The sequence below is a fragment of the Sparus aurata genome, chromosome 5 (genome assembly GCF_900880675.1).
Source record: "Sparus aurata chromosome 5, fSpaAur1.1, whole genome shotgun sequence".
In the NCBI taxonomy this organism is placed as follows: Eukaryota; Metazoa; Chordata; class Actinopteri; order Spariformes; family Sparidae; genus Sparus; species Sparus aurata.
In genome coordinates this window covers 16,508,688-16,531,706 of record NC_044191.1, presented here as the reverse complement: position 1 = coordinate 16,531,706, position 23,019 = coordinate 16,508,688, and the positions used below count along the sequence as shown (strand labels likewise).

At 42.1% G+C, this 23,019-nt stretch overlaps 1 protein-coding gene across 1 annotated transcript in view; it reads right to left on the bottom strand.

The window, feature by feature from the left end:
* The window catches only part of galnt9 (polypeptide N-acetylgalactosaminyltransferase 9), a 96,013-nt gene that overhangs the window by 66,847 nt on the left and 6,147 nt on the right, over positions 1–23,019 (bottom strand). The window contains exons 2-3 of the mRNA XM_030417536.1: positions 11,365–11,545; positions 302–468 (exon numbers count right to left, since the gene is read on the bottom strand). Coding sequence (XP_030273396.1) covers positions 302–468; positions 11,365–11,545 — 348 coding nt within the window. The remainder of the gene's footprint in view (positions 1–301; positions 469–11,364; positions 11,546–23,019) is intronic.

Genomic DNA, 23,019 nt, shown 5'->3' with positions numbered 1-23,019 from the left:
AACATCATACTAACTCATCTGTGTATGATGCCTCAGCTCACATTCCACCGGGAAAGACAAAACATGATAAATAGGGGGACTGTCTCAACTGTATAAGCAAACGCACAGCGCTAGGCAATGATAGAGTGCAGGTTCTACAAGTTTCATGACTTAAAGTCGTGAAAGAGGATGCCTTGTAGATGAGAAACAATTAAACAGGATGCACAACGGAAATGTTCACCAAGATACTGGATTAAATACTTGGATCACAAAACCTCCAGCGGTAAATGTACAGTGAGAGGCCGGGGGTCAAAGGTCTTACCGCTGTCACTGTTGTCGTCCACCAGGATGATCTCCTTGAGCAGGTGTGCCGGTGTGTGGTTGACCACGCTGTGGACGGAGCGCAGGATCACAGATAGTGCCTCGTTCACGAAAATGAAGACCACAGAGATCTGAGGAAGGTCCTCCGTGTACGTCAGCAGCTTGCACCTGTTGAAATAAGTTCAAGACTATTAGCAAAGGCTAGGACAACCAAGACCGTCATTTGTGTTGCATGGTAAGAAAAACATGTGTAGCTTTCTCTATATGAACAGTTAGCTGACATGATAGACTAGCATGTATGTAGTATGGGCAATATGGCTTTCCAGCTAATATAAAGCTAGCATTAAGAATGAAAGCAAGAGGAAACAGCTAGCCTGGCTCCGTAAGGTAAAAAATCACCTCCACACCCTTTTTCAGACTTTATGCTACAGTAAATATGAAGCTAGCAGAGTAATATATTTCCCAAGAACAGCAAGAAGTAGCAGAACAAGAAACTGGGATTTTTGCATAAAGAGATGGGACATTGTCAGCAATTAAAACAAGTAATTAATCATTTAAAGTCAATCTAACTTTGCAATGTGTAATCTTAACGCAAACTGCAGAATAGATGATGCAAAATTAAGATGTTCAGAATCCTGCTGTGACACCAGGGAGCTCCCCAAAAGTTCCCTGAAACCTGTTTTAAAGAATAAAAGGCCTTTAGAAAACCCTTAATTGTCCCAAGGAACTCCCTCACAATCCACTGATACCACCTTGCAATATCAAAGAGCAACATTCACAATGGCTCCGTTCCATTAAGCTATCCCAGTGAGCACGTGCAGTAGCAGGGCCCTAAAAGTGGCACCCCTGCAGTAGACAGGATGTGGACAACAATTGATGTGATCATCCAATTGTTCACCTATAATTCTACCAGATGGATGTAAATCAGCCCCAGAGTTTTCCTGACTGGAGTTTTGCACACTTTTCCTGCTTAAAACTTGAAACAGTTAGTGTCACATTCCCACTTTATTCCCATGGTGCACGCAGCCTTGCATTTCTCCCCGAAAACAATGGGAGGAACTTTTGGATAACTTTTTCCTGATGCACCAAACCAACAAAGCAAGAAATAGCACTCTTCGAGGACATCATTTGAAGGCCCACATCCATTTGATGCCGAAGCTGCAGCTCGGAGACCCGCAAGTTGTCCTGTGACAACAGCTGCAGTATAGCTGCCATAATGAAACCATATTCTGAGCCAAGAGTGCATTCCTCCAGGGTCAGGAGTGGGATGTATGTATTTTTACTTTATTTCTCAATTTGACAGGTTTATGTCCAAGTAACATTTCGTTGCACCCACTATTCTTGGTATTAATGGAAGGAGAATGTGCAATATTCCTTATAATATGTACTTCAGTCTACCAAAAAATAAATAAATAAATCACGGGGAAATGTTGACATTAAACTTATCTACAAACTATTCACTGCAAGACAAAATCTATTGGATTGGTGTTAATTTTTGGGGGAGTATGTGGTCATTGTTAAATATAGGAAAGGTCAATGGCACCAGCTGATTCTTTCAATATTCAACCAGAACACTCTCTAACCGTAGATTTTTAACCCACGGTAATAACAAACGGGATACAGGATGTCTTTTGTATCTCCTAAAACTTCTGTAAAGTATACAAATATTTTGTCATAGAAGAAGAAGAAGAAAAAAAAACACAAATACAAATACAATTATACATTTCAAATTATTGTTTGATAATACCATAAACGTTTTTACATTCTGGGAAAAATGTAGTGTGTTGGCAAATATACATTAGCATAGAGCCAACATATTATTAGCAAAGATACATTTGCTTAGAAAATACATTGATGATCATGTTCTACCCATGATTCCTCATTCAGTGAGCACGCTTAGCTATACATACACTACATCACTGTGCAGCCCCTGTCCATTACAGCCAACTAGCCAGCTAAATACGTATTATTAAAACAAGGCCAGTTATCTGTTTTATTATCCCATATTTAGAGACATTCTTGTGAGCCACAATGGATTTATTTCTTTATTTTCTTTATTTATTTATTTCTTATTGATGAACCCTCCATCTCAGAACCACTACAGAGGGTGAGGCTAACACACGTAACATTAACCGTACAACTGCCGCCAATTGTATATACATGGCATTATAGGTAAAACTACACGTTATTGTAGGCCCAGTTTATGCAAAATAATTTTATACAATCACCTGCGGTGTATATATTAGGGCTCCCTGCTCACCTTCTGTCTGATGGGTCCTTGAACACTGAACGTAGATATTGTTAGAATGTAGAGAAGGATGAATAACCAGCCCTCTCTTTGTTCAACACAAACATGAGCCCGAATATAATCAGAACTGGAGCACGCTTTAAAATTGAATGTACTCCTCCCATTCAGCTCTCTCAGCGCCCGTCTTGGTATCTCTTTTCTTTTCCTGATTTTCATACAGTACATGTTCTCCATGGTAACCTTTGTCACGCGAGACCTGCCTCGTGTTGCCACTTACACCATGCAAATGGATCTAAAATTACGTTCACTTTGTTTGTCTCAAGTGACTACCTCACGAACTCAGCCTCACCAATCCTGTTCCTCTTCTTCGCTGATGACCTCTGGTCTGTCAACTCTCATGTCATTTACAGTAAAGAATACAGTATGTTCCTGCAGACATCCCTTGGTTTTGAAGTCACAAATAACCGTGTTGACTGGACGGGGGGCACTTAGCCGATTCCTATGGCAACTGTGAACACACACGCGCACTGGCAACATCTTGTGAATTTTTCCACGCTGCTCCAATTATGCTCCGAAACACAACAGCTGACAAACGCATTCCACTCGCTTCTGCCTTTGTTTCTCCGTGTTTTTACATCTCTTATTCAGCAGTGCTAACTCATTATTTAGGGATAATGAGGTGGCTATTGTAATTGTTGTGGTTGAATTATTTACAAGAGATTTGAGCAGAGTAATGAAACACTCGCAATATTGTTCCATATTAGAATATCAAATTGACATAGATCAACTGTAGTGTAAACAAATCTATGAATTGTGTTTAGTTTCACTAAATAATATTAAGCTCTTGAAGCCTTTTCCGGAACATCAAGGCTGAGCGGTGTTAAAGGCCTTGGAGTGGCATATTGCATTCGCCAGGTGAAACACCCCTTGCACTGGAAGCATTAATGAGGAAGTATATTGATTTGTCAGAATAGATCTGTCTCACATACTGTCGTAGATGATTAGACGCAATTCAGAGGCAACGAATGAGGCCGAGCGCAATCTTGAACATCTGAACTTGGCATGGATGGCATTTAAAAAATGAACTGTCTCATCCTAAAGAGCGTCCACAATCACAACTGATAACCCACAGCAAACTGAACCTCACTGTCCAAATGAAACGGTGGTGCTGCCTACAATCACTGCCAAGTGGAAAAGACGAGCAGTGAAAGGTACAATCCAGTGTTATTCTTTTATCATTTCTGCACAGTGAAGCACACAAAAATAAAACGTAAATGTAAAAGTGGTTACAACACCGCCAGTGCTCAATGTAGTCTTATTTTGAGATATAAAACTTTGGTGGTGTTGTTATCAAAGTCTGGTGATGCAACGCTACCTGCAACACCTTTGTCCACAGACCGTATGGTTGCTGCGTGTCCACCCTCGTTGCGAGCCATCTGAACTCTCCCAGTGCTCAGTGGCCTGATACCCCAATGAACCGGGATGTCAGCTTGAGTCAGCAGCATCCATGGGGTCAGGCCTCAGAGGGACAGCCACACGACAGATGGATCCCAGTGTGGTGCTAGAGTTACATCCTCCTCTCTCCACCCAATGGAGCCCTCCTCGTACTTCACAGCCTCTGGTTTTTGTGTGTGTGTGTGTGTGTGTGCGTGTGTGATGTGTGTGTGTGTGTGTGTGTGTGTGTGTGGGCGTGCAGTGGGCATGTGTTAGCAGGTTCTCACCTTTCAAAAATGAGAATTGGCAAGAGAGGAACTAGCAATTATGTAGGATGCCACAACAGATGGTATATTATTTACTTGTGAGGTTATATAGTAAATGCTTTGCATGTAATTACAATAAAGATGTGAGGAAAAAAGGATTTTAAAAGCACTTTCGGGCCCAGGCCTGGGACAGGTACACTCCCCACATCAACTACTATTAAATTAATGCTTTAGGTCTGGGCAATGCGGCCTTAATGCGGCTCTATGACCACACTTGTCAATAGTATTATCAATATCAATATCAATATCAATCAATTGCAATAATTTTGTAAGTGTCAGTAATGAATGAGTGGGAAAGGTGGGTGTTTAGAGAGTCAGCTACTTATGGCAGTGATAACAAGCTGCTGGTAAGTCACGTCTCACAATAATTTGATATCAGACTGATGACACAAAGCTTTGGGCAGTAAGAAGAGCCAAAGTCTCCTGACTATTTTCAAACGTCAAAATGACAACACAACTATCCTTAGCCGAGTGCATATTACAAACACTGTCAAAAAGAGAGCAAGGTGGTAACCAAATCAAAGGCAACATTTATGTTTGCTACTAATTCGTTTTCATGTTGGTAAATAGTTGATTTTTTACAAATCCAGCAGACATGCGGCAACAGTAGCATTTATTCTAAGTCATGATTATCTCTGTCTGGTGAATTTACTTTCAATTTTCACCTTTTTTTTAGCTCTGTTTTGGTCTCCACCAACTTCTGAGGAAAATATCTAGATATTTAACTGATAAATACTACACTATTTTCACCAACTAGTTGCTTCCTGTGTTATTCTGATGTTTTTCTTGGACTGGTCTGGACTGCAGTACAGTGATTTTTGACCTTTTACCTTCTTTCGATGAAAACTGATAATTCAGCCAAAGGTGACACTATATGAAAGCAGTGTTTGCAGGACAAGACAACAACACAATAAGTTCAAAAAAGCTACAAAACTCTGCAGAGCTTTGGGAGTAGGTTGTAGGTTAATTACCACCCTTTTTTTATATACGAGTGATACAATAATACTAAAAAAATGAACCTCTGCTTTGTACCACACTATGGCAACAATGCAGAGTTCCGCCTCAGATATTGGATTTTAAGGTGGTGAGAATATAGTACATGAGACACTCAAACATTGTCATTGCTTTCATTCCTTACAAGACACCTTATCTTAATATTAGCATTGATTTATTTATAGGGAATGACAATGTGCTGCCTGTGTTTAGTCTCAGTGGCCAAGCAAGCCAGTGCTTGATGTCCTGGACTGGGAAGGCTTAATTTCATGCACTGTTATCAATCATTTCCATTACCGCGGCCCACATGCATTTGATGGCAGAGTAAATAAAAGGAAAAACCAAACCACAGACAGTGTTTATGATGGAGCACGCCGCTCACGTCTATCTATACTTTAAGCCCTGCGCTGGCTCCCTAGACGTAAGAGTAAATGCACAAGTGTTTTGATTGATAACCCCTCCACTGTATCATTTCGGTCCTTCCCCGTGCATTTATGCTCTCCCTCAGCAACTCCTTTGTTCCCTCTCACGGCGTTCTCTATTGCCTCTCTCAATCAGCTGCGCCAGGTCTATAAATACAATGACAAATCTGGCAGTGAGTTTGAGAGGGGACTTTTTTGCACCATGGCGCTCCTCTGTAAGAGACTCAGCCACATCGCAACTGTGCAAAACAAAGTAATGTGTATTTCAATCCTGCTCAGTTATATGAGTGGCGGAGGGGCTGCGTTTAATGATTATTACCACGGTAATATCTTGAAAATGTCAGAGGTGGCAAGGCAGCCTCATCGCTTCTAGTTGAGATGTGGTGTGAGGCTGCATTTCAGTGTCGAGGTCGTAAAGTGATATTGTAGTTCCATTGCCCTAGTTACTGGATCCAATTTAGGGCATCGCTCAGCCTTAAATTTGTACCTGTCTGCAGTAGCGGGGAAGCCTAGTAAAGCTGTAACAGGATGAGCGATCGACTCATCTGTTTGTAATGGGCCTGAGCTCATTGGACAGCGCTCATAATTTGACCCGGAACAAGCTCTGACAGAAACAGAGCGCCAGATTAAGATGCATTCCTATCACACCTCCCCCATCTCCTCCCTCTGGCAGCCTGCAGCCCCGCCCGCTTCCTCCGACTCTTTCCCCGCTGGCCGCTCTTATTTGCTGTGAAATTTCACATTAACCTTCCGTAACCCATGCAGTGCAGGCAACACCAAAAGCAACTTTCCAATCCGCAAGCACTCCTCTCACAAAGATAATCGTTTGCCTTGTCATCCCCCCCCCCCAAACCCCCCCCCAATCCAGGAGATAAACTCCAGCACTGGAAAGAGCAACAATTTGCAGCAAGAGCTCCTGCACCGCAGAGACCTTATGATCCCATTCTGCAGTATCAGACGCTGAGGAGATGAGGTAAGCCTGTTTCTTCAGCCTCCCTTTCTGGTTATCACCCTCCCACGGGCAGAGAAAACACGACACGGAGGGTCCTTGGGAAAGCAGAGCATCTGCCGCGCTTCAATATAGTTTTGGGTTTGACAACCGTTTTGACGAAATATAAATCAAATCTTCGGCAAAGTGACAATTCAGATCGAGGTGCGATTAGGTGTAATTGAATAAGAATCCTCTTGGAGAAGGAGAAATGGAGGGTGAAAAACAGGTTTCATGCCTCGAATACATTTTTCTATTTATGAATAACACAAGTTACACTGAAAGCCCTTATCGCTTCTGTTGTGGGCATCAATAATCTTATCAATTTGCCTCCCTGTATTGTTTTTCTCTCCACAGCACAATGAGCTGTTATCATACCGTAAGCCTCCCAAGGACAGCGGATGGCAGGCCTCAGACTCACTATAAAATAGAGTCTACTTAAGCCCCCTGGTATCTCAGTTAAGAATGTCACTTGCAGAAATGAAGGGCACCAGAGAGAAATACAGGCTAGCGGGCGCTGAGAGGGGATTACAGGTTTTTGTCCGGGGGACAATCGTGGCTGTAATTATTATGAATTGGTTTTGCCGCAGACAGTCGAGTTTTGAAAGGAGAGAGATTTGAGAATGTGCAGATCGTTCAGTCATGGCGATGGACTTTGCTTCCCTGTAGTCATCAAAGTCCTCGGCTCAATGACTCCTGTTCAATTAAAAGCCCATTAGACAGGAGGTGCCTGGTTCCTGCGTTTAACCTCACTTCTGCAGTACCGCAGTCACCTTTTGCCCGCAGGACGTAATTAGATAATCCAAATTAGAAATCAGAAATATGTGACCGTCTTGCACACTATGTGAGAAAGAGAGCTGTGGCAGACTCCACCAGGTAGACCCAGGGCACCTTGACACATGCGGTTCAGTTCATCTGGTCCATTCCCATAGAAAAAATACATTGATGATAGAGCCTGACAATACATACGTGTTGTCTTTTCCTAGTTCTAAAGGTTGCGTTACAAATAAAATGCTGTCATTTTCTGAACTTACCAGTCTTTTGAAGCTGTTATAGTATTATATATAATTACATCCACATTACTAATGAGTATTTATCAAAATGATATGATGGTAAAGTATGAATAGTCATCCCATTAATATTGATAACAAGGTCAAAAATATTGCATTTTGTTCATTCATAAATCCCCCTAATGAAAAGACACCATGTCCACTGCACTGCATTCGCCTCAAGGATATAATTATTAAACAATGGCATATTCTTATCCTAACAAGAAACTTTTAATAAACCACCAGTGATAACTTGGCTTACTCTCTTCAAGGCATCTTTAAGTGCGGAACCTACATAAATTGCCAATATACACAGAACTGCAAGTCTTTTAACCGCCCCGTAACGGAAAGAGCATTAACATTTATGTTACAATTGTGGATTCAAAACTGTCTAATGCAGCAACACTGAGCCTCAGAAAAATGTTCCGATGGGGACAATAAAGTATACTGCATCATCACATTAAGGATTTTATTACCTGTAAAACAAATGTTATCGATACGATTGAGATGTTGTAAAATATATATAGGTGAGAAAACCTTTTCCTTTAAAGACTATATTACTGATCACAGGAGCTCCACTGAGAGGAATGTTATGACCAGTCCTATTGGAATACATGTTTGATGAAATTGTTTTTTATTTAAATAGCTTATTTCCATGTATGAGGACTTTTCTATTAATACATTTATATATATATATATTTTTAGTGGTGCCTAAATATTTGTAATTTATTAGCTTTTCTGTGATTTTATGATTATTTTACATTTTTTTTGTCATTTTGTTTTATCTATATATTTTAAATTCTTCTTTTTTTAATTCTCATTTTTAGTTTGAAAACATAATCCTGAATATTATATATAACAGGTAAAACATGAACACGTCCTCACTACCAATGACACAGGCAGTTACAGCACTGTGCTAGCTGTAGACATCCATTTTCTCACTGGGGGCAATTCTTTCACTGGACTTTGATGTTTCTCTTGTGTTTTTGGTGGCGTAAACAGGAAAAACAAGGAAAACTATGCTTGCATTTTGCACTGCATTGATTTCCGTTGCGCTTCACAACTAATGCATCGAGTCTTTATCATAGCATGTATGTATTGAGTAGCTGTCACGGACTGAGGCTTCAGCTCGTTTGACACGACAAGCTTTGCTTGCGCTCGGAGAATGTGCGCTTATTTATATGGGAACAAAAGTATCGTGTATGTCAGAAAATGACACATGATGGATTGTTGGCTGGACAAAGAGACACAGATCAAGCAGAACACGGTGTGAAAGAAGGGCCTTGCACTCTGTAGTAAAAAAAGAAAGAGGTAACCATTAAAAACCATGAATCCGGCTCTAAATCCAAACACAAGAGGAAGTCACGCCATCTACAAACTGGAGGACACTCCAGCACCCCCCAATACTCGCTTCTCTTCTCTTCTTCTTCTTTGACCTTTTCATCCTATTTTTTTGTTGAACTAGTTGATTAAAGAAAGGCATCTCCTCAAACCTTCCATTCCAGAGGCACTCTCAGCTGACTTTATTAATTAGCATGCTCCTTTTTTTACTCAGCCTCCCCCTCCCCATTCCGCTCTTGTCTAATTTTTTCCGGGCATGAAAAAGAGCTCCGAACAAAGCAGCGTGGATGAAATGAATTGTTATCCCCGCTAAACCTCTCTTGGCCGTCAGATTTCCTCTCAGTGTCTCTGCCCGTCCCCATTGTGCACTGACACTGTGTGGTATAAATGCCAGTGGCAGCCCTGATTACCCCCTCCCTCCCTCCCCAATCCATCTGCTGCAGCACTCACTATATCACAGCTGTGGTTCACTTTCTTCATCTAAAATGTATTTTAAAAGGGCCATTAAGGCTGCTCGCTGAGCGTCCGCTGGGTCCTTTTCATAAAAAATAAATAAATAAATAAAGCCATTCAAGATTTTTTTTCTTGCTACACTATAACACAGCTCTTCAAATATCACCATCAACTTGTCCATGTCCTTTCATGTTGGGATTAGCTGCATCTAAAGTCATTTTTCCTTTCTATGACTCCCCATGCTCGAGCCCCAGAGATGCCCCGCCTAACTAGTGAACAATCTGCCAATGAAACATTTCTCTCCAGAGACGCCATTCAGCGCACTTTGGTTTTGGTCGCTTTCTTTCCTCTCCACCTGGCATTAATGACGCAGCACTGCCTCATCGCTGTGTGTTCAGATTTCATCAATGCACAAATATGTTCAGGAAGTCTGACAGGAGAAATAACCAATATCCATATTTTATCGTCTATGTTTTAAGAACTTTTAGCCAGCAGATATGCTAGCAGATTAGCTCACTTGGTGCTAGTGGTAGTCGCTAGCCCTGTCGGTCAAGTGACCCACTCTGCTAAGGTCGTGGCTGCTATCTCCCTCACGAGGAGGCGCATTGCTGCAGCAATGTCTGAGAAAGTGGAGGGAAAGTTGACAACTTTGCATATCTCGTATAAAAAAAAAACACACTTCATTGGGGACATGAAAGCAGAAAGGCTGCTCTGTTAAACACCAAAAGGGGTCACAAACAATGTCTCCACAGTCATCAGCCATTGAAACGCTGATTCTGACAACATTAAGGGTGAACATCATGAAATGGATGCCCAACGTGTGGGATGAGTGCTTGACTTCTGTTCTTAGCACAAGAACACATATTCATACTTGATGAATGCACTGCACTGTGTCTCACGTCGTTTCGTCATAGTGCGAGTTTATTACATGCCATGTGCCACTGAGACGCCGGGGGCAGCCGGTGCAACATTGATGTCATAAACCACCATGTGTACAGGAACGTCCCCCGCTGGAGGACATTAAATTTACAAGGTAGGCATTTGCATTTCTATGTTTAATAGAGAAACCAGTGAGAGGACGTTTTTGATCTTCCATAGATCTCACCAGCACTCTGACGGCGGCCACTGGGCACAGTGTTACTGCATTGTGAGTCTTGAACACAGCTGAAGATGTTCTTAAGAGATCCAACCAGCGACCCTGACATCTGGACAGGACACGACAAACTCCCACTTAGTGCATCCTCCACTCGCTGCATACTGTTCACACTGCTGCTGCATGCACTTAATACATATCTGAATTTATTCATGTTTCTAACAGGAAATTTAATCCAAGCAGAGTTGGTGAACTGTGGAAGAGAAGCTTTTCAGACTTTGTTAAGACGTCATTAAGCAAAAGCATGAAAATATCATGAGCACTTCTAACTTGCTCTGAGCTCGCAGGAAGATTTTGTAAAATTCCAGTAATCCTCGACACCTCGCTTTAACTGCGCTCATCCCTGGCTCACCTCGTACTGCAACTCGACTACTTTGGCGAAGTAAATATCCTGGACTCTCACCAAAATACCAATAAACACAAAAAAAAGAAATAGAAAGGACAGGATAAGACACTGTGTGCTAGATGAAAATGGCAGTTTCCTGGCAAAACGTCCTGCCGCACACAAAAATAGAACCCATCAGGTGCAGTGGGGATTAAAGTGGCGAAACAAGTAATTTTTTTTAAGTTATGTGGCTCAATACGGATGTAGAGCTATAGATGGAGGCAGGATGTACAAGACAAGAGAGCGAGAAAGAAAACAGGAAGCAGGTGTACTTTTTAGGCCTGTAGTCGGGGATGCTCCTGTCCAAGGAGATGCGGTCGCTGAGCTGAGCGTTGTAGCCGTACTCCTCGTATTTCCCCTCGGCGTCGCGACTGTCCTCTCCCAGAGTGGCAGCAGCTCCCCCTTGGCCCAGGCCTCCGGGTCCCTCAACTAGACCCATGGGCTTCGCCAGACCTGCCAAGAAAATGACACAACAGAGGGGACGGTCATACAGATGTACACGGCCATGTGTAGAGAGAGACGCACACACACAGGGAATATGGGGAGACAGGTGAGAAGAGAGGCCAGGCAGAGGGGCAGCTGATGGACAGTCTCCGGCAGGGTGAGGAGACTGGTGTGTGGCAGCTCCGAGACCCAGCGGGGCATCATTACACTGTCTGTCAATGACAAAAGCTGCAAAACACCCACGCGGATGCAGGCGTCACATAAGCCTCGAGAGGCAGCGGTAGAGAGGCCGACACTCGACTAGAGACTTCAGTACTGTTACTTTCTAATACTATAATTTGCTACATTTCAAGTGGTAGAAATCAAATTCACACAAAATATGATGAAAATCATTCACTAGCAGAGCGTTAGTTTGTGAACAGGACCGATGTGTATCACACTGTGGTAAAATTAAGGCACGTGTAATGATGGTGTGTGGTAAGGTTAGCATTATCTTACCTCTGCGCGGTTAAAAAAGGACCTTAATGAATATGTGATTTGAAGCACCACCAGGCAGACACGCCCACGGGCAAACGGGTCGTGCAGCTGGGCCTGACTCACACACTCAGCGTGGATCCTTCTGCAGCCACTTTTGAACTTCCACTCTTGGGTTTTTGAAAACTTTGAGGGCAGCGGGGCAGAGTGGTCGAGTGGACTGACAATTTAATGTTAGCTGGTTATTAAGTGGCGCGATTTGATTATAATCATAGAGCAGAGATGGAGGCGGCACCTCCAGGCGGGTGAGCTACTGTAGATTACATTAGAGGACTTTTTTCCTTTTTCTGTCGACTCCCCCACATCTCCGCTCCTCTCCTTTCACTCGTCCTTGCCAACCGCTATATGCCCTTTTTTCATTACCACGACTGGCATGGGCTTTGCCAGATGGTTTCCTATCATACTTTGCGCAGCCTCCTCTGTCATTTTGTTTCTCCATGAACAAAAACACTGATGTTCAAACGCAGTTTATAAAAAAGTGTGGTATCGGTGTCGTCGTCGTGATGAGTAAAACACTCTTCCCTCTTATCGAGCTGCACTGTTTACCTGCAGGTAACATATTTATGACAGATACTCTTTGAAATTTCAATTCAGTGATATGATGATGCGTAAAAGATTATCGTGCTGTATCAAATAATGTAGCCTGCTGATGCTTAGATGCCGAGATATGGTCCATAAATGTAATATAAATACGGCATACCTGATGGAAGCAAGTGATAAGGAGAAAAGATCCCTGTCAACTTACAAAGAAAAGTTTTTGACCTACTTATGTAAAACTTGGGAAATGATACCAAATTGTGGTTTCGTAGAGGTGAATAAAATCGTTTGAAAAGGAGGAAACCAACACCATATTTCAGGTTATCTGGAAACTCACATGCCGCAAATAAATGAATAAAGTCCAGGGACACTGTTCGACCCACCTATGCATCTATCCCTCTCTCTCACACATTGCCTCAGTGTGTTCACATCACAAGCCCACGTTTCAGTTTGCTTAGTGGGTGAATCAGAGCCGGTCCTTGGTCACCCTCATCATGTGAGGCTCCTCGGGTCTGACACAACTAAGACCCAGCGCCGGATTTAATGTGTCAGACTTAAAATATCCTTCTGCCCTCATTAAAATGACTCATGACTCATGTGTTTTTTTTTTTTTTTACAGAGCGCCACTTTGGTGCCGCGACAGTGACATTTTCAAAAAAGGGGGGGAAGGAGTGTGCGCCCGTTCAATGATTCACACTTGTCCAGCTAAACCATGTGCTTCTTCTTCTTCGTTATTTTCAGAAATAAGACTCTCTCTCTCTATAATTATGTTTTTGACTTACAGCATTCAGCATCCACTGCCGTCCTCCCTTATCTCATCTCGGAGTCAATTCAATCGTGTTAATTAATCTGTATATGACTTAAATTATATATGAAGAGTGCAAATGTGATAGATGTTTTGTTTACGGAGAACTCCAGCTGCTCTCTGTTGAACCAACAGCTACTAAATGAGTACTGGTGTATAAGCGCTGTTAATGAGTAGTCTGTCTGCTGCTACATGTGACTCAATGAGCTATTATGATCCATGGCTCACACAAAAGGCCCTGTTTTTTGTTTTTTTCATGCAACAATCAAACGTATCTTTTCTTGCAGTAAATGTTGAAAAGAAAGAGGAAGCAATACATCAAAATGTGTTCTCCAGCTCGTCTCAACAGAAGCACGTTGTCAGCTGTATTCATACCTTCCTCTCCTCTCTGCCTATTCTCTGACTATTTAAAATTCCATGAAACTGCGGGATAATGTCAGATAATTGATATGCGAGCCAAGCTTCCAGTGTGGCCCTCCGCAGGAAAAAAAATAAAGAATAAAAAAAAAAATCGAGCAGCGTCTGTTCTCCATATCAACAGATGGACACACAGACAGTAAGTAAACAGCGCATACCAATGAAGAGCTCATCTCTCAGCTCCCCCCCCCTCCAGGAACTGCGGAGTAATCACCATATTTGGATGGCCTCGAATCCTCGGGTGCTACTGAAGATTTGTAATTGGAGCTGAATGGTTGCAAACTGCCGTCTCCCGCGAGAGGGATTTAGCGCGCCCTGCAACCAGCCAATGTGGTGGCATTTTGACAAGTATGGGTGGGGTTCGCGTCACCGACTGGCCATCTGGCACAGCGGCCGGTGTCGCACAATAACACAGATACCCTCCAGAGCCGGAGACTCGAGTCTGGAGGGCCTCTCCGTCTCTGCATGAGTCTTGGAAGCGGGACAATGCCTGCAGGCTTTGTTTTTCTGCGTTATTTCGCTTCCCCCTGCCTTCCACTCTTCTCTATCTGATTGGACGAAATTGCATTATGGGATGAGAGGGCCCGGTCGTCTGATCCACTGTTGTCTGTCTGCAGCACTTCAACATGAGTTTAAAGACTCTGCAGATGCAATTTCATTACAGGGAGTTTGTATTCTTGATTTAAAAGAGGGTTTTTTGTTTTTTTTTGGTAAATCTTGTGCAGGGTTTTGTCTTTTTGTACCTGCCGATAAAAAAACAAACACCTTCTTTGATAGCGCCTGGTAGGTCATGTGAGGTTCTGATTCATCTCTTTTGTTTTGTCTTCATTTCTTCTTTTCTTTTCGTTACATTTGCTCGGGAGAAAGAAGAAAGAAAAACAAATTGAATGTGCGCGATTAATCAATGGCAGAGCCGCCCCAAACGCTTCTCTAACGCGGCAATGTTTCTTCACAAATAGAAATAGCAGCTTTTAATGCGTCTCTTGAAAGGAAGGAATTGGACTGTGCAAATCTGTGGGCAGAGCCTCGCTCGAACGCTGCGAGGATTAGGAGCTATTCCAGTGGCACCGGTTAAAAATTTATGTACACATGATCCTGTGAGGCACTTTGTATAAAAGCATTCAGCAAGTGGCCTGTTATGATTCTGGCATAAAATAGAAAATAAAATAAAAAACTGATGACAATGACGAAAAAAGGCCTGCTCTCTGTGGTGCTGAGACCCAGATACCTGCAACTGCGAACAGCTGAAACACCCGACGACGCACCTGTAGTCTGTGACTTCACAACTTCAGCATTTCCACATATTTTTCCCTGCAAAGTATTCTTTCATTCGCTACTTCCGGTGCGAGTTCACACTTCAAACACCACATTAGCGCTTTCATCATCTCACTTGGAGCCAGTCGCAGCCCAACATCTGCTTCTTCCCCTCGGTGTCAGCTGGATGCGGATCCTTGACACGTCGGGTGCCAATTTGAATCTCGTTGCATCTGTCTCCGCGCTCGTTCCTTGCAATCCATTTGTCCAAACCCCTCCGACATGATACATTAAACACTAACAGCCATAAATAATACAGCGACCCTAAGAATGTGTCTGATTTGGCCTTTGCAAGATAGCGTCTCGGATTCAAAGATGACCCCGTTTTTAATGAAAGATTTAAGAGCAGGAGTGGATTCATGTGTGTCCAAAGTGATGCAGCTGGGTTCTAAATATTGATGGTGAGCAGCGGGTTGGGGGATTCTGAGATCTCTTCAAGAAGGGGGGAAAATAACTCCTTGTGGAGAAGTTTGAAGCCTTCAAAGGCCAAAACAAATCTATGAAATGCTGAGGGCTGGGAGAAGAACCGTGTTAATTCTAGCACCGCTACTCATAACAGCAACTGGCATGTCGGGAGGATAACAACTGTGATTTGGAAATTGGTAGCACTAGACCCCTAAATAATATCAAAACAATGGATTGTTTCCCCTTTTGCAATATTTAAGCATGAGCAAATATGGAGCATGGTGTCCATAAACAGCACAAACTTCAGAGGGATGATGATAAGTTCATCTTTTACCCTGTTTAGCTAATTTGTTTTCTTTATTTCTTTGTTTTTCACACTGGTTTGCTAGTTAGGCAGCTCCACTAAAATAACCCAATAAAGACCCTTTTTGTAGTTTCATTCCCTTCTCTGCCTGTTTGGAACTCAGACTCTCACCCATCAGCTTTGACTAGATGCCGCCTTGGAGTGAAAATCTATTTTGGCGATGTGTGACAGGCAAAATCACACTAGCATGTGTTTTGTGCGTATTGTTAACACTGAATAGCCGGCTTCTATCCAATAGTTGTAATTATAGGAGCGCAAAGCAAAGCTATAATCTGTGTCTGTTCATTCCACACAGCATATCTGCATTCTTCTGTGTCCTGATTTACACCGCAAGTTGTTGAGAATCATCTGCCGCCCCATTTTTCCATGTCCATTTCTGTCCTGTGTTCAGCTGCTCATAGAAGAATCCCTTTATATTCCAAACATTCTTCTCGCTAAAACAGTGGTATGCTGTTGACAGAAAATATGGCAACTCAGATAATTGCGCAATATTGCTTTTGAAAACTAGAATTACAGCCTCTCGGTTATGTTCCTTCCCCAAAACAGTCAAGTTGCAAATTGCATGCATGCCTGTCCAGAGCTTCATGTGGTGCAATGACGATCACCTGAAGCCCTAATCAGATCAAATGTTATCCCAAATTTTGAAGAAAGTCCACCCTTCTGACCTCCAAATTATTATCAGTGCATCCTTTAAATACATTCCCTCATGGTATTTCTGACATATCACATTCATGAGAAGACAATGTGACACTGGCCTTTGACCGATGTGCACGCATTTTTGTTGCAATCATTCAAAAGTTAACTAAAACTATCAACAGAATTTGACGAAATAGCACTTTTGACATTATGACATCTATGTATTGTGTTAGCATGCTAACCAGCTAGCCATGGCCTGTCCTGGTCCAGAGCTCCTGTGCTAGCGGTGCAAACACTCACTCTCCCCTGGCTCCCAGTCTGAAGTGCAGGCTGCACAGCTAACTGAGCTAACTAGCTGAGGGCAGCTACAGTTAGCAGCAGGCGGTTGTTGCTCAGGTGAGGTGCTGCCCCCTATTTGTTTTGAGTATGGATTTGACAGGTGGCCAGTTTTCACCTACTGCACCTCTAACCATGTTATTTGAATCTGTTCATTCTTTCGAACTAGAAGAAATTCCCTCAAGGCGTATTGAGATATTGAGTTCACAGGAACGGGACTGTCAAACTATCAAAACTATGAGGGTGTGCATAAGGTGGGAGAAGGTCAAGACAAAATTAAGTTGAGGTGTCTGGTTCTCATTGCCATTTTGCAAACACTTCTGAGATGGCCACCTTAATTCGGTTAATAATTTTTCCGTCTCTTTTGAGCCAACATTTGCTTAAATTTGTCAAGCTTAAGTATTGCATCAACAAGTAAACTATAACACCTGCTCGGAACCAGTCAGGCTTTATCCCACTGTGTAAAACAAATCTTTGAAGAGGTGATTCTCATCTATCTATAATACAAGGAATCTCTGTCTGTCTGTCTGTGTGTGTGTGTGTGTGTGTTCCTCAAATATCTCTGCGGATCAGGATCAGACTGACCTGAGACTTTCAACATGGCTGCTGCGTGGTTCAGTGGTGTGCAATAAGCATTTGCTTGGACTGCAATGATAGCGTGAATAAATTATTTCATAAATGCTTTACAAATTCTGCAAGCATTGTCCACCGGAGCCACCACAGTCACGTGGGCACCAGAGCCAACCACTGCACACCGTGGCCACGTGCGCACCAGAGCCAATCACTGCAGAGCTCAAGCCCACGACATACCTTAAAAAACAAGCGGATTTATACCTGCAGCGGCGCGAGCTGGACTGGGATTTTGCCGGCGGTTCCGTTCCGTTCTGTGCATCTAAACTGACTGTTGTGGATTAATGAGATTAAACAAGTCCAAGTCTGTTCGGGTCTGAGGCGATCCAGAGACGCGCGGACAACAAAGTGGGATCGGAATCTGTGGATGTTTGTGTGTAGCTAGCGCTAGCCGCTAGCTACCGCTAGCTACACGACCCACCGCCCGAATCGACGGAGCGGACGCACTGGCACGTCCAAAACCGGATTTAGGGTAAATAATGTCCAACACGCCTTTTCGCGAACATTGCTGTTACGTTTGCTTTGTGCCTGGTGCAGGAAGAAACAGTAAAAATGTGCTTTTGTCACAAGCGGATTTATACCTGCAGCGGCGCAAGCTGGACCGGGATTTTGCCGGCGGTTTGGTCCCATTCTGTTCTGTTCTGTTCATCTAAACTGACTGTTGTGGATTATAATGAGATTAAACAAGTCCAGACTGAGTCTGTTCGGGTCTGAGGAGATCCGGAGACGCGCAGTCAACAAAGTGGGATCGGAATCTGTGGATGTTCGTGTGTAGCTAGCTGCTAGCCGCTAGCCGACCCACACGGCCTAACGTTACCTACCGAGTTGACGGAGCAGATGCACCGGCACGTCCAAAACCGGATTTAGGGTAAATAATGTCCAACACGCTTTTTCGCGAACATTGCCGTTATGTTTGCTTTATGTCTGGTGCAGGAAGAAACAGTAAAAATTTACTTTTGTCACGAAAGTGTCCAAGCAGCAAGTTTGGTTGTTGAGGAACAGGCAGATGTGGGAGGGACATCGGCGGATGATTGACAGCAGCAGTGTTGGAGACAGCGACAGAGATAGCAAGTTTTGAGAGTTGAGAGATTTGTGACATATAGCGTGTTTGGAGTGTATAGTTAGTGTGTTATGTAGTGTTTGGTGTAGTGTGTTTAGTGAGTAGTGGAGTCGTGTTGTGAGGCAAACCAAGGAGGAGACGGCTGAATGTGGAACAGGCAGGAATGAGCTGAGCCCTGAGCCTGAGGCATTGCCTGCATTTAAATGTAAATAGTTACACATAGCTTTGTAAATTTCAAAAACGTATGCACCAATTTAGCAAACAACAATTTATATTTGCATTATAACTAATGCAATTGGTCCATTAAACGTATTTGTGGTTTTCACAGTAAAAAAACTAACTTTTTCTACTCTGATTTTATGTTATTTTGTGATTTTAGGTCCATAGTGTTAATATAGTACCTTAAAATGAAAAAATAACTGTACAGTCACATGTGAGGTTGTGCTAAAAATAATTACACCAAGTAAGGCAAGGTAAATAGTTTTTAAGGTGACATATAATGGTATAATCAAAAGTAGTCAAAAACAGCCAATTATATCCCTGACGTCCCACCTTCAAACACAGCCTCATTTGGCCATCCATGAAAAAGTTACTTAACCTCCCACTTTTCTATAGAAATAAATGCTTCCTACAGGCAATGCACTAGTTATTGTAAACACAGCTGTGTATCATGCAAATGATATATTTGTATGTATATATATTTCTACATTTGTTTATATTTCAGCAAATCTGTATGTTAAATCATGCTGCATTAAATAGCAAGTCTGAATCCAATGACCAACGAGGAATATCTGATTATAAGGAGCCTCTTTTGTGTAATTTCTAAGCCAAACTAGAATGGCACTCAGTAGAGCGCAATCCTCTGCCAAGGCCCAACAGTCCTCTTGAATTCAATCAAGTATATGAAAAATGTCTACTAGATGAAGGTTTTTCTTCAGAACCACATCGAGTTGAACTACCCCCACAAATACCGACCACCTAAACACAGCAGATTTCTTTCATCAAGATCCATATATTACCCCCTGAGAAATTAACACAAATGTTAAAAAGCGAACTTTCTCACAATGTTAGAGTAAGTGAGAAACAATTCCTGGATCCGTCCCTTTATCTAGATCTGAACCGGAAGTTATTGTGTCTGCTCTGGGCCGAGACCCATCCTCCATCCAACTTTCATGAAAATCCCTTCAGGAGTTTTTGTGTTATCTTTTTGACAAACCCATCAACAGACAAATGGACGAAACATAACCTCCTTCATGGAGGTAATTACAGCTGAAGGTCAGTCAGATGGGATGTCAATTTAGAAGAATAAAATAGCACAAATAGCACAGATTCTTGTAAGTATTTGTCTGTTTAGATCTTAATACAGTTATTTTATTTGGTTACATCCTTGGTATTGATTATAAACATCTCATTGTCAGAAATCTCATAAAGGAATACAAAACAAATCAAAGTGCAGTGAGGCAATGAATATCCAATGCAATCATTAATTATCCAGTCTGGCAGGCTGGACTATATGTCCCTCCTTCAGCGGGTGTCAAAATTAAATGTTGGTAAAGAAATGGTAGAAATGGACTCTAGGCCGGCAGTGTAAATAAGAGGAATGCTCGCTCCATGTGAAATAGCCATCATTGTCTGTGGCTGACTGCTGATTGTCAGGTTAGCAGCTGAATTCATTATCGTGATTCCTCAAGGCTGAGCAGAATTGATTCTTATCTGTTTCTGAAACTGTTGGCCAGAGCCCTCATCTCCATATCATTATTGGAATATATTTCATTTCATCAGGCCTCGCCGAGCTACGATGCGGTGCCCGCCGCCATTACACACCGCACAACAACATACAGGCGCGCCGGCGATGTGTATCATTAAGATACAGTCAGAGCATCAAGTGTGTGTCAGTGTGGAAGAGAGAGAGTGTGACATTTTCTTATTTCTCATCAAGTCTTTGGCGCAGCAGGCTTAGCATATAAACAGCGTTGGTTTCTTTGCCATAATTGGGCATTACAGATAAGAAGCATATCTAGTGCTGCAGCTGGGCCCGTGAGGCTGCCATCCCATCAGCACCTACGCACCAGGAGAAGGCCGGGAGTGACATGCATGGCTGATGACAAGGGAATCAGTGGGACTGTGAGATGAGGGACAACAGCTGAGCTCCGACAACCACACATCCAGCCAGTCAGAGGGGTAAACTCAATAGTAGTACACTCATTTGTAAGTAATAATAATAATAACAATAATAATAATAATAATAATACTGTCTGTTTTTCAGGAGGCTTATTTTTAGCTGCTTCCAGTCGCAGAACAGCAGAAGAAAGAGAGGCAATGAAAAGAATTAAAAACAGGTAGTTCCATCTGAGTGTAATTCAAATTAGGTTTGACCTGCAGACCATCAAAATGAAAATATGCTGTGTTTTTATTCTTTAATTATGACAAGTTTATCTTTTATTTATTAAACTTGCTACTTATACATATCTACGTCTTGCAGTTGACCGTTTGCTACACTCTTGCACAAGACAGCCAGCAGGTCTGCCAGGCTGTAGATAACTCACATGTTGGAACTGTTGTAAGAATCAAAGTCCTAGGAATTAAGAAAAAAACAAACAGGTATGAAAGCTGGGAACAAACAGAACAGAATTTATTTATTTTTAAATCACAAGTCAATTATTTTTATCTCGAAAAATAACTAGCTTGTTTTTTCTCGTGACAATTTGAATTCATCTTCTCACCATGTCAACAAAACAAAAGCCCAATTCAGGAGATGCTGAGATAATCCATCACACGAAAACCATATTAATTTTTTCAAAACCCAAGCCATTCTCGGCTTCCATATCGAACGGTTAGCATTCCTGGCTAACTAGCTAAACTTGTTCCCCGATACTTAAAAAAAATTGCCACACACACTGTTCAGTTATCATGCTGAAGCTTTTATTCTCGTTTAACAGGAAAACATATGATTCAAAAATACAGCTCAAGCTAGTACAGCCAAACAGTGTTACATTTCGTACAAGGATTGTAGCTCTACAATGAAACACATGAACCATTTTGTTTCTTTATTTTCCAAGTCTCCTACATGTATGTCCTTAGGTCCTATTATTATTGTTCTTTTCACACTAATAGTTTCTATTAAGTCATATAGGATGGACTTTTCAACCGATTGGCGGCGTTAATGTTAGCTTAATTAGCTAGCAAGCTTCAAAAACAGCAGCAATTATTTAAAGAAAGATTATGAAGAATTTTGAGTGGTAAATCCGTCACTGTTATTATTGTAAACTTGATCATAAACCCTGTGTCAACAGAAAGCTTCAAAGATGTAGCAACAGCAGCTTAATGAAGGAGATAGCAAACATCGACTTAACGAGGTCCATCATGTTTTCTCTGCACTAATTGAATATCAACACATTATGTTGGATATTAACAGATTAATTTAGTTTATTTTTTATATCAATATGTAATTTTATTATCCTCATCACTCAAACAAGTGTCATACAAATATGAATTTCTATCTCATTCTAAATAAAGGCAGCTAATGTTATAGTGTATTGAGTCCATTCAGCCACACTCGCAGGGTTTGAGCAGGTAAGTACTGTGGATGAGGTATTTGCTGGTTCTAATGCAGTACTTAAGGTCAAAATGCTGCTTCATAAGCTTGTTAACAAGCTTAAAACCTCCTCATCTGATTAGCCAAAGACGGTGGCATCCACAGCACAGCAGTGCTGCTGATAACCCTCATGTTGCTCATTTCTGCACAGAATGGGCTGCTGATAAAGCTTGACCATTGTTTGCTTGTTGGGAGTCTGGTGGCCATCCATCAGACGACCGTAAAAAAGAATTCTGCGACTTGTTTATGTCCTTCAAATCTAATTGGACCTCACTGCAGCTCCCACGGCATGCCATTGGTAGGCAATAAACAACAGAGGGAATGGGCAATTACTTCATATCGCTGCTGGACATGGTAATAGTTATTGGCGCGCCGAGTCCTCCTCTCACCATAGTTATTCCCAATGGCCATAGAATACAATTTGTGGTCTGTGCACGATTTAGAAAAAAGGGCAGTGACCTGGGATATGAGGACATGATTAAGTATGCCATTAAAGAGCTCAAGACAAATCATGGAGGAATTGTGACAGCCAGCGAACGTTTCCAGCCTGTGCGCCCCCTTTGCTACATATTGCCGCTGTCAAGGAAAAAATACGAAACTGCGAATGATTCCTTATTCTGTCTCACACTTGGACGGCATTGAAAGAGATACGGCATTGGGTTCTGTTTGGGAAGTGTAAATTGGAGGGATTTGCTGTGTGAGGCTCAATTTGAAAATTCAGTGCAACAGTCTGACACCAAGTGTAATAATTACAGACTTTATCTGACTTATTTAATTAATTTTAGACTCACACCTAGTTTCAAGATGTTTTTATTCTGTTTTATTATCTACGTTCGCTGAAAGGCAGGCA